This window comes from Loxodonta africana, chromosome 13, assembly GCF_030014295.1.
Source record: "Loxodonta africana isolate mLoxAfr1 chromosome 13, mLoxAfr1.hap2, whole genome shotgun sequence".
In the NCBI taxonomy this organism is placed as follows: domain Eukaryota; kingdom Metazoa; phylum Chordata; class Mammalia; order Proboscidea; family Elephantidae; genus Loxodonta; species Loxodonta africana.
The window spans coordinates 58856304-58869471 of record NC_087354.1 but is presented as its reverse complement, the minus strand read 5'-3'; the positions used below and the strand labels follow the sequence as shown (position 1 = coordinate 58869471).

The following is a 13168-nucleotide window of genomic DNA, read 5'->3' as shown; positions in this document are numbered from 1 at the left end:
GTGAAATCTAGGAAGAAATGAGTGCTAGTTTGAAAGGTACGTGAGAAAGAGATGTTTAAACGTAGGGAAAATAAGAAAGAAATGAATGTGTGCGGGGTTCCTCTGAGAGAGGCAGTATGTTGCCATCACAGGAATTAATGGCCTAAGACTTGAATGCAGTGAGTACACGGGCCTCATTACAAGAAATGAATAGAATTGTTTATGGAATTAAGTTAAGAATAGTAATTGCTCACACAGCTGTTTTTAAATAGCAAATTGTGTTAGGTAATCAGCAAAAATCCACTAAAATGTACTTGATAGTTATGCAGAAACTGCTTTCTTGGTACTGACTTATGATCGTAATGGGTACTATAAAAACAAACAAACCAAAAACCTTTGTGTGCAGTTTTCACATTTGTACACTGTACTGTATGTTTTTACTTTAATGTGTAAGTTCAGCTATAATGTTTTCATCGTCATCCTCTGACCACCAAGCCGAAATATAATTGCCCTGCAAGAACAGCATTGGCATGAACTGTGTCAGTGCACAGAGCAGCGAGGTGTGTTCTCGGAAGGAAGGAGTGCCCTTTGATTGCTTCTCTGTCTGCCTACCTCCCTAGACAAAAAGGGAATGTTTTATTATACGGTTGGATTTAGGGCTAATAAGTATTTCTTTTCTGTTTTTATCTTTTTTCTCTTAATGTCTGTACCTCCTTCGTTCCTTTTTGGATTTGCTTTTTTGTGGGGGAGGGGGGCGCGTGAGGAGGAGTAGCTTCTCTAGGGATGATAGTACATATACATCATTAACTTCCCACAGTGTGTTTAGAGTTAATATTGTCCCATTTCACATAAAATGCAGCGGTCTTGTGACCTTATAGGTCTGCTTATGACCACGCATGCCTGCCTGTTTGCCTTAGTTGTCCTGTGTATTGTGTCTATACACGCTATGGCCCCTGGGAGAGCATACTGTAATTTTTTACTTTAAATAGCTGTGTTTTAAAGATGTTAAAGATGTAGATAGTCTTGTATATATACTATTCCTGGTGTTCTTTTTTTCTTTCCTCAAAATTTAGATTTCCCTCTGAAAACATCTTCCTTCACCTTGAAGATCTTCCTTTAGTATTTTTTGTACTGCAGTTCTATTGGCAACAGATTCTTAATTTTCTTTTATCTGAAAATGTGATTGAAGAATATTTTTGCCAGGTATAGACCTCTGGGTAGATTTTTCCCCCATCCCAGTACTTTAAAGATGTTTTTCCATATCTTTTGGCTTTCATAGTTTCCCATGACAAGTCTGTAGTAATTTGAACTGTCTGCATGCGATGCCTCTTTCTTTGGCCGCTGTTGAAAACAGCAGTTTGACTAGGATGTGGCTGGGTATGTTTTTTTTGTTTGTTTGTTTTTCCTCTTCATATTTATCCTGTTTGGTTTTCACTGAGCATCTTTAATAAAATTATGTCTCTCACCAGATTTGTGAATATTTTTGGCTGTTATTTCTTCAGATTTTTTTTCTATCCTATTCTATTTATTCTCTCATTATAGCTATGTTTGATTTTTAAATATTTTCCTTCAGGTCTCTGAGGTCCTGCTGATTTTTTTTTTCCTCCTCTTTTTATCAAATTGGATAATATCTATTGATCTCTCATCAAATTCACTCACTCTCTGTCCTCCCCATTCTTCACCCCATCCCCCCAAACCAAAACCAAACCTGTTGATGTTGAGTTGATTCTGACTCATAGCAACCCTATAGGACAGGGTAGAACTTCCCCATGGAGTTTCCAAGGAGCAGCGGGTGGATTCCAACTGCCGACCTTTTGGTTAGCTGCTGAGCTCTTAACCACTGTGCCACCAGGGCTCCACCCAGGGAATTTAAAAACATTTCATATATTATTATTTCTAAAACTCCCATTTGTTCTTTTTCAAGTTTTTTTTCCTCTGATGAGATTTGCAATTCTCTCTTTCTGTACAAACTTGTCCTTTATTCCACTGAGCATAGTTATAATAAAAAAAAAAAAAAATACCTGCTTTAATGTCTTTGCCTGAAAACTTCAACATCTGACTTATCTCGAGACTGGCTGCTTTTATCTTTTCCCTTGACATTGGGTTATATTTTATTGGTTCTTCATTTATCGAGGAATTTTGTAATGTATTATGGATATTACGAGTGTTACATTGTGGAAATTCTGATTTTTGTCATGTTCCTCCAAAGAGTTTTGATACCCTTGTTTTTTAGCAAGTGACTAATTTGGTTATAAAATAAAAAACCAAACCTGTTGCCATTGAGTCAATTCTGACTCATACTGACCACTGAAGGGTAGACTAGAACTGCCCCATAGGGTTTCCAAGGCTATAATCTTTATGGAAGCAGACTGCCACATCTTTCTACTATGGAACTCCTAGTGGGTTCAGTCTGCTGATGTTTTGGTTAGCGGACAGGTGCTTAACCACTGCAGTACCAGGGCACCTTCAATTTGGCTATGCTCGAAATGAAAACTCTCTCTTGCCTGAAGTTGGTGGCTGCTCACATCTCAATTTGATTCCTTTAGCCTGAGCTGAAAACCGCTTTGGGCCTGCTCTGTGAATTGGCACTTCAGCTCTCAGCTGAATAGCTGGGCAGAGATACACCAAAAATGTGGGGCTTTCTTCTTTTTAGGATTCTTCTCTCACTTTCTGGTGACTGTGGTTGCCCTCACTGTCCTCTTTTTCTTTAGGCCAGAAAGACTGTGGGTTTTCTGTTGGAATTTTAGTTGCTGCATGTTAGAGCTGCCGCTTGCCTTCAGGATAAAGTGTTGAGAATGAGGGACTCAGCTGTGGTGGTCCCTCAGAGCTGTTGAAATGAGAAATTCAGCCATGCTGATCTCTTTTTCTAAGTTTACTTTCCATCCAAAATCATCCTGCTTTTTCTCACTCTCCAGAACCTTTAGGTAGTTGTTTTACATTTGTATTTTACCCCAGAATTTGTAGGCGCTCTCTGTTGGAGCTTATTCTACCGTATTGGAAGCAGAGCTCCTAGGTCAGTTTTGGGATTACTTCTAACATCTTTGCAATCTGCATTTGAAAAAAAAATGCCCCATAGAGAGTTTCCGAGGGGCACCTGGCAGATTCGAACTTTGAGAATAATACTCCCCTTTAAAAAGTGATTATTGTTATTTTACTAATTCTTGAACATGTGCTTAGATTGCTTCACGTCACTCTTCTATTTTGGATTTCTTCCTTCTGACCCGGAAACCCTGGTGTTGTAGTGGTTCGGTGCTACAGCTGCTAACCAAAAAGTCAGCAGTTTGAATCCACGAGGTGCTCTTTGGAAACTCTATGGGGCAGTTCTACTCTGTCCTATAGGGTCTCTATGAGTCGGCACTGACTCGACGGCAGCGGGTTTGGTTTTTGGTTTTTTTCCTTCTGACCCACATTTAGTTACTGAATTCTTATGACATAGCCTGTCCTGTGAATGCATTAATTTTATATGTCCTTAATTGTTCAGTAAACATTTAAGTGCACAGTATTGTACTTCTACTAGGTACCAGCATATGAACCGGGTATGTCCTCTGTCATAAAGTTTTATGGGCAGAATATACGTGAAAATAGTCATCAGTGTTTGAGACAAAGTAAGTTCAAATTAATTTCCAAAGAAGAATGATTAATTTAGACTTATTTGTTGGAGACAGTTTCACAAAGCAGGGGACATTTGATCTCAGCCTGATTCATAGTTAGGAATTCAATAGGCGGGGGTGGGGCGGGGAGAGAATGGGTATTCTAAGGTTAGGCAACAATGGGAGTAGAATATGAATGTGTGACAAGTCTTGGCATGTTTGTGGATAATTAATGTCTAGATGGGGTTGGAGCTTTGAGTTTATGGAGGGATCTAGTATGTAATGAAGGTGAAAAGGTTGATTGGGGCCACCTTGAAGAACGCAGGGTGTGTTTTTAGGAGTTGACTATGTTGTTAGTGCTTGTATGGAAGAAAACAATCAGGAATGGGGTTTAAGAGCAGGGCTCTTGTGTTTAGATTAGGAGAGTGTTGCAGTTGTGTCTTAGATGTAGTAGAGCCTCTCCTTGCTTCCAGAAACTTGACGCTAGTTTAGAAGAGGCTTGGAGACAGCTCACAAGCTTTTGCCAGAATTGGAATGTCTTCTGGGAACTTAACTTCAACGCCTGGCCATCAGGCAGTTTCTATTTTTCTTAATAGGCCTGGCATGTTCTTTTGGTCCTAATTCTTCTTTGATTAAACCACTGGAATTTTCTGTTTAGTCATATTTTTGCAAGATATTTATATCAGAATGATGCAGTTAGTAACGATAACATAGCAAAATTACTGTGCTTGAAAGTTACATAGAAAATTAGTCATTTTCCTGATGAAATTTGCCATGTATTCATTACCTTATCCTTGTGTACTTTGGCATTAAAGACTTGGAATGGGATATCCCTACTTGTAAACCTTTGTTCTCAATAGTGCCAAACAGAAATTGTGCTTCAGTTTTAAAAGTTATCCCGAGAAAGAGATTCCTTCTAACTTTTTACTGGGCTGCCTTTTTCAAATAAGTATGTGTGTGTGCCCAGAGTGTCTTATTTAACAATTCATTTCTCAGAACCTCAATTTTTTTTTTAATAAGTAAAAAAAAAACCTCTATAACTAGTGTTACATACTTAATGTGAGGTAGCATGTCTTAACTTCTCACAGTTTTAATATTTCTCTAGCTTTTTAATTTTTTATTAATGTATGCCATAATAACAAAGAACTTGCTGTTACATTTTAAATGATTCTATTTCATGGTGAAGTTCTGGAAAAACAATTGATATATTTCATGGGTATCTAAAATCTGAAAAAGAGTAAAAATGATGGTGGTAGGGTTTTAGATATATATTATTTTACAATTGATTATACCCTTTGAGTCTTATCTGAAAGCAATATCATTACTTCACAAATAAAATTGAATAATGAAACTGTTGAAGATAGACACATTCATAGCTCTGGTTCTCTGACATAGCTCTCTCCAGTCAGATTTTTTTTTTTTTAAATGAAATCATTTATTGAATCACCCTATAGCAGATGGAAATCCTGCAAGGTATATTATCTTTCCTTTGTTTGTAAGTGTTGAGATTTGATATTTTTGAACTACATTTTACTTGCTAGAATAAAAAACTTGATTTCAGTGCTACCAGAGGTGTGTGTGTGTGTGTGTGTGTGAGTGATATGTATGCAGCCCTTGTGCTCTGCCTCCCAACAGGAGTGGACTTTCGGATATGATACACAAGCTATATGACCTTTTGACTTGCTTTTTTTTTTTACCAGCTTTGCTGCAGAGAGATCCTTATTACTCCTCTCTCCATTCTTTGTATCTTTCTCCTTCTTTTCCTTCCTTCTCAGCTCCCCAGACGCCCCCACTACTGCCTGAAATATTTTTCTGATTCTAGTCCTGCTTCTCACTTTACCCTGTCCATAGTACAGGGTGGCAGGGTCTTTGGTGATAGATAGGCCTGGAGGCAAGTGGGTACAGGAGGAATGGGTCTTCAAGCCAGCAGCATTGCTCTTGATTCACCTTTTTACCCCCAGGCAGCTCTTGTCTGAGACTCACCAAACCTGGAGTGATGCTATGTATGCAGTCTCTGTACTGCTGATCAGTTTTGTTTATTAAGGCCAAGGTGGAAAAAAAATAGGCCTTTAGGGCCTAGAAAAGTCACCCTTTCAAAAAAATCTGTTTCCAGTTGGTTAAACACCTAGAGAAGTACAAGACCCTATGCTTGCTTAATGAAGGGAGAAGGGGTGGGGTAGAACCTGTGAGCTAGTCTTATGACCAACTTAACAAAGAGAGTTGTTATTGTTAGGTGCCATTGAGTTGGTTCCAACTCACAGCAACCCTGTGTACAACAGAAGGAAACACTGCCTGGTCCTGTGCCATCCTCACAGTCTTTATTATGCTTAAGCCCATTGTGCAGCCACTGTGTCCGTCCATTTCATTGAGGGGCTTCCTCTTTTTCACTGACCCTCTACTTTACCAAGCATGATGTCCTTGTCCAGGGACTGATCCCTCCTGACAACATGTCCAAAGTATGCGAAATGTAGTCTCACCTGGTTGTACTTCTTCGAAGACAGATTTATTCGTTATTTTGTAAGTCCATGGTATATTCAATATTCGTCTCCAACACTACAATTGCAAGGCGTCAATTCTTCTTCAGTCTCCTTTATTCATCGCCCAGCTTTCACATAGGAGGCGTTTGAAAACACCGTGGCCTGATTCATGAGCACCTTAGTCTTAAAATTGGCACCTCTGCTTTTCAGCACTTCAAAGAGGTCTTCGCAGCAGATTTGCCCAATGCAATGCATCTTTTGACTTCTTGACTGCTGCTTCTATGGGTGTTGATTGTGAATCCAGGTAAAATAAAATCCTTGACAACCTCAATCTTTTCTCTGTTTATCATAATGTTGGTTATTGGTCCAGTTGTGAGGATTTTAGTTTCCTTTATGTTGAGGTATAATCCATACTAAAGGCTGTGGTCTTTGATTTTCATCAGTAAGTGCTTAAAGTTCTCTTCACTTTCTGCAAGCAAGGTTGTGTCATCTGCATAACGCAGGTTGTTAATGAGCCTTCCTCCAATCCTCCTGCCCCGGTCTTCTTCGTATAGTCCACCTTCTGAGATTATTTGCTCAGCATACAGATTGAATAAGGATGGTGAAAGGATACAACCCTGATGCACAAAGAGAGTACCCCTAGTCAAAGACAAATGGGAGGGCGGAGGGGGAGTGGAGGGGAATCAGGTAGACTAATACCTGAGTTCTTCATAGAAAAGGAAGTAACTCCAGATGATGGACTGGGTCAGTATGTTTGCCTGTGCCTCTACGAGCCTTACACTCTGACACACTGAAGACTTGATTTCCACCTTTTATTACTTTATTGAGGGCCCAGCCTCGTGGGGAACTGCCTATGTATGTGGTAATTTGTGACTTAATTTTAGTTACTTTTTAAACTAAATGTTTTACAAAAGAAGGAGGCAGATTGCTTTCATTAAATTCACAAATGATTATTTTTAATATAAGGTCTAAAATTTAATATTTGTATTTTTTAAACTGGAAAATACTAAAGAACAATCTTGTGCCTTTTTAATTATGGTACGTGAAATCAAAATATTGTCAGATGTTATTTAAATGGTTCCATTTAGAAAAGCAAGTATTTAAGAGATCCTGTATATAAAAGGAAACCCTGGTGGCATAGTGGTTAAGTGCTACAGCTGCTAACCAAAGGGTTGGCAGTTTGAATCCACCAGGCGCTCCTTGGAAACTCTATGGAGCAGTACTATTCTGTCCCAAAGGGTTGCTGTGAGTCGGAATAGACTCGACGGCACTGGGTTTTGTATATAAAAGATTTAAAAAGTAAAAAGTTATTTAAATCTTTATTTTCGTTGAATTATTGATGACATCTTTTAATTTTACCAAGTATTATTAGAATAATTTATTAGAAAGCCCAGCAAGACCCAAAGTTTTTCTACTATTCTGTTATTGCTCAAGTTTCTTTTACGTTTACCATTTTTATCTGACATTTGAGGAACTCCTGAATTGGCATGCATATACTACAAATGCGAAGGAAGAAATACATGGGAATGATAGTTCAGACATATCTTAACATCTTCGTCTGTTACTGTATTTTAATAGTGGTGTATTTCCTTTTTGGAGCCCTGTTGGCAAAGTGATTAGGAGCTCAGGCCATTAACCAAAAAAAAAAATGGCCAGTTCAAATCCACCAGTCACTCCTCGGAAACCCTATGGGGCAGTTCTGATCTATCCTATAGGGTCACTGTGAATTGAAATGGACTCAAGGACACACAACAAGAACAACAATTTTGTTTTTGATAAATTATTTTTTCAGACTTAACTAGTTTTTATGATTTCTGTGTTAAGACATGTATCTTGTGTGTGTAATCTCTTTTTTATGTTTACCTTGGTCTTGATGGTGAAGCTTTGGAAAGTTTATTATTCCTGTCATAGTTCTGTGCATGTAAGCCATTGTTTTCAGCAGAAAGGAGTCATTTAGGCTAAAGGATGACTCTTGCCTTTGTCAGTGCCAGCCACGACTTTTTACCCCAAGTCTGGGTGTGTTAACAATAAAACCACAGAGCTCTGAGTGAAAACCTACCCAGATCCTGGTCCTTCTACAGCATCTTTGAGCCCCCCCTTCACTCCCCACGCTATGTCCAGTAATAGTGGCAGTACTCTTTAGCTGATGACTCTATCACCTAATTAAGTAGCGTTTTTATTTAATTAATCTTTGCTTTTCCTTCATGCTGTTGAAGATACTAAGATCACTTGATGAAAATGAGATGTGGTTTGACAGAATTTCATGCTATCTCTTTTAAATTTTACCTGAGATATTATTGCTAGCAGATACTTGTCCTTTCTATATTGTCTTTTACAAATGCGTTAAAGTTAACACAGACATGTCATAGTTATTCATTCAATAGAAGAAAATTCAGATTCATAAAGAGAATAAACTAGAGCCTGGTTATTTTTATTAAAGTTTCATTATCTGTTCTTCATCAAAATAAGTTTCATTATCTGTTCTTAATGTTCAGTGGAAGTATGATTTTTTTGCATAAAATCGTTTGCAGTTTCATATGTAGTTATATATTAGTTTTGATTCATTTTTATTAATGTTGATTAGCTCTATGATTCTGAACGCTTGTAGCATATGTAGGGTGTTGTGTGGGAATTGATGGAGCAGTGATGAAGACACTCTGAAGTGAGCTGTTTTCTAGGGAAAGGACTGACACACAGCCAGTTCCACTGAAGTGCAAAAGCAGCCTGCTGAATTGTGCTGTCTGCTTATACCATACCCGCCCCCCCCCGCCCGCCAAAATAAAGGAATAAAATTCCATGAAAGTATCTTTTTGGGTTTATATTTTTCTCTCCTTTCTCTCCTCAGGTATGGATGAACGAGGAGGTACAACATCTTGGGGAACAAGTGGCCAACCAAGCCCCTCATATGACTCGTCTAGAGTAAGTTTGCTTATCAGCCCTTAATTAAAAATATAGAGAGAAGTATAAGTAAATTCCTTCATAGATATTAACTCGATTCCCTAAGAATTCATTTCCTGTACTTATGTGGCCGTTTATTCTTTGTGTGTGGTTTGTTTGCTTGAGAGAAGGACCAGCTTCTGAACCAGCCCCCTCCCCACGTTCTTGCTCCGAAAGTTCTCAGGGACTCTATAGCCCTGTTCCTGGGAAGTATGTCAAAACAGACATAACAGATGACATTTGTTGGTTGACAATTAAGGGAGAATAGGTCCAAGCTAACTTTCTATATACTGAAAGATGAAAAAGTTAGAATCTTTTCCAGCATTAAAAAAAAAAAACTTTTTAGATTGAGAGTGGAAGATGGAAAATTAGACCAAAGAATTGGAATAAAATTGAACTCTCTGCTTCCAGACCCCCCAGTAAACTGGTGAGGCTCAGAAATATCTTTTCCAAAAACCATACTTTTAATGAACAATGAACTATTTCTTATTTTTCTCAGAACTAACCAAGAGAAGATAGACATGAAATTTATGGGTACTTAATCCTGCATTCAAATTGGCTTATGATGAGGAAGGAAAACAAATTATGTGATTGGAATTTATAGTCTCAGTATTGGTTACACTGTTTTGCTTTGAAAAATGCTGAGCAGAAAGTACTTCCTAAAATATGTGGCTTTTCTGTTACATTTGGCAGTAGCCTATGTTCAGTTTATTTTAAATACATTGGGAGGACCTGGGATGGTCATGTGGAATCCCAGAAGGTATATAGGAAGGCTGTTAAATGTGAGTTTCTGTGTTTCCCTTTGGGGAGTCCGTGGCTGGAAATGCTGAGTTGTAGTACAAAGAGCACCATCCTGGCTATCACAAGACTTGGATTTTACTGTTGATTGTACAACGAACTAGCCTTTTGATCTTGGGCATGTTGTTTTGTCTTGAGGATAGTTAAAGTAGTTGTCCAGATTTCATTCCAGCTTTAAAAGTTGCTGATTCTCTGAATAATATTGTGAATAGGAAAGATTTTCTGATTTGATTTTAGAAGTAGAAGTTCTACATAGTGGGGAAACCTGTAACAGTGTTTATAAATATTGGATTGTTTTCTTTCAGAGGCTTGAGTTACTCTGATAACGTTGTTTCTTGGAATGCATTAAATGTGCCTCTGTGCCTTATGTTCACTTCCTTTTCAAGTTTTTGTTTCTATTTGAGTACTGCATAAAATTTTAGGATAAAATAATATAATAATATATCCAAACACTTACATAATTTGTGATCCTGATATTAAGCTTGCCTCCAGAGTTGGACTCCAAAGCAAATGCTGCTGTTTTTTTTTTTTTTTTGCTCTTAATTTAACTTTTTTGAAACTATATTGTGTACAGTAAAAAGCTAAATTGACCCTGTTTTCCTATTTAAAAACCCAGATTAATCTCTAGATACTCACCGTCCACCATAGTACCACATAAGTGCACTGACCCATCTATTTGTAGGTCAGGTAGGGTGGTCGGTCGTTCAACGCTACCTTCTTCCTTTTTGCTCCAGTTGAAATCCACTCTTCAACATCACGTTTCTGCTTCCGTCACAGTCATGCTTCTGAACCTAAAATGGTTTAGTGAGCTAGTTAAGAAGTTAGGTTTTATTTACCAAAATCTGGATTGAATTTCAAACTGTTTATTTTTTCCCTTAACTCTTTCACTAGGGAAAGAGATGGCTAAGGTTACCTCTGAGGCCTCCCTTCTCGCTCTTTAATAGGAAGATTGTCAGCTTTTAGGATTTTCACATTAATCACCATTCACCATTTTGATCTTTTTTTTTTTTTTTTAAATAATCATAAGCATGAACCAGTGTAACTTTGTTAATAAGAATCTCAGTTGACCAGAATACTTAATTTTCCTGAGTATGTTGAGTTTTTTTTATTCAGAGATAAATATTGATGTTTGCCAAAAACCCAGCTTTGGTACATTGTTAGTAAAATAATTAAGTCAATTTTAAGCTTTAATTAAATTGCAGGTACTTTATAGAAATCATGTGAATGAAATTTATTTAGGCTTCACCTTTCTATATAAATACTACATTTTCATCACAGCAAATGAAATCATTTTGAAAATAATTTTACTTTCAATATCATCACTGAATTGGAAATTTTTAACTTTTAAAGTTTGAAAATGCCTAGTAGGGCACAAAAAAGCTGTTAGAAAACTGCAAAATCAGTAGTTCGGTGGAATTACAGGACACATGGCTTTAGTTTACATGAATTCAACTATCTGGGCTGCTGTCCTGCCTCCCCCATGACCTACTCCAGGAGAGGGGAAGAAGAGTTTTTTTGCAGTGCTGTAAAACCATATTTGGCACACGAACCCTATTCTGTACTGTATATTACTATACATAATGCTGTACAGGATTGTCTACACAAAATCATGTAGGTTGAACTTCCGAGCTTTTCAGAGGAAATTTTTGCTATATGTACTTTTCACCCAGTAGGTTCTGACTTTGATTCTAAGACACCCCTCTGCTACAGCAGCCTTGATGAATATGTGAGGTCCACCTGGGTCCCACAGTCAAGAGGCCACAGACTTCTCATACATGTTCTCTTAGAAGCAGGGAAAGTCACTGCAGCAGAGCTTCTGTCTGCTGTGTCTGCCCCTTCTCCCCCGCAAATCCACCAGGGATGAAAAGAAGCCTTGTGGTGTTGAGAGATGGAGTTTCTGGTTGTGGGACCTACCCACAGGAAATGACTCAGTGAAGAGTTTTCATTTTGTGACAGAGAAGTAGATACTACACCTGATGGTGGTCATAGAGGAGATGGTAGACATGGTCCCCGTTCTCAGTAAATGAATGTGACAATGAGACCAAACAGGCTCAAGACCCAAAAGCTCAGCATCTGTGGCTGGTGGCCTCAGCCCTTTCTTTGGCAGACTCCTGTTTTCTGGGCTCTGCACCTCCTGTCCACCTGTGCAGAACGTGAGCACGCGTGTGAACTGATAAAAGAAGCATCGTGATGTGAGTAGTGCTTACATTTTCAGAAATGTGTGAAAGCACCCAGAGATTGAAAGGAGCGATGAAAATCAGTTTAGACGTGGGCAAGAGGTGTAAGGAGTTTGTCCCCTTCCCCTCCTTATTTTTTTATCATTTACTGAAAGCAAATGTTTTCTATACTTGACATTGCACAGGCGTAAAGGCCAGAGAATATCGTGATTTTCCTTGATTACTGAAGTGTTAATGGTTTATTCCAGTTTCAGTCCTCTCCCTTCCCAGAAGTCAGCAATGACGAACACAAATTCTTGAGCCAGACTTCATGGATATAAATCCCAGCTCTGCTCCGCATTACCTTGTGATTCTAGATAAGTTATTCACATTCGTTATACTTCAGTTGACTTGTCTGTAAAATGGGGATAATAACACCTACTTCATTAGATTGTTGTGAAGATTGAATGAGATAATGCATGTGAAACACTTAGATCAGTCCCCAGCACACAGTGGCCCTACAAGAGCTCACTTTAATACTGTTACATAGAAATTATCAGTTAGATCTATATATTGCAATTAAACACATTTAAATGAATAAATATGTTTGCACATCTGCTCCATTCTAAGCGTAACAAATAAGAATTATTTATGGGCTCAATCACATGTAGTATGTTTTCTTTTAGGTTTATAAAGGACATAAAACCTGTTTACCTTCCCTTTCAGTTGTCCATTTCTTTATTAGAAGACTGAAAGTCTTATTCTGCCAATCCTTGACATAGAAGTTTTCGTCTCTGTGCAATACAATGCCTTTTCATGACGGATGCTCTGTATGTGTTTGCTTGATAAACTAAAATTGACAAATCGTTGTATTTACTTGGTTAATTGGGTTGGGGGTTGAGGGAGGAATGAATCAAAGCTGACTGAAGATGGTGAAGCTTGAAGTAGATGGTGATAGTATTGAAAATAGTGGACATTTCTGTTATGCTTGCAAATCATTGTCCTGATTGATGACATTACTTCAAGAGCTTTTATTTTATTGAAGACAGGATTTGCAGACTTGTTTTTTTTTTTTTTTTTATCATATGACCTAGGGCAAGTTACTTAACCTCTTTGTGCCTCAGTTTTCTCATCTCTAAACTTCACAGTAATTTTACACATAGCTTATAGAGTTTTGGTAAAGATGAAATGTAATAGGTATAAAATATTTGACTTCATTTACTGGTACAAT

The 13168-nt window shown here is 37.9% G+C and overlaps 1 protein-coding gene across 8 annotated transcripts in view; it reads left to right on the top strand.

The window, feature by feature from the left end:
• Nucleotides 1–13168, top strand: part of TCF12 (transcription factor 12) — a 340614-nt gene that overhangs the window by 94208 nt on the left and 233238 nt on the right. For all 8 annotated transcript variants that reach the window (XM_064267498.1, XM_064267499.1, XM_064267497.1 and 5 more), the window contains one exon: nucleotides 8892–8965. In XM_064267498.1, the coding sequence (XP_064123568.1) occupies nucleotides 8892–8965 (74 nt within the window). The remainder of the gene's footprint in view (nucleotides 1–8891; nucleotides 8966–13168) is intronic.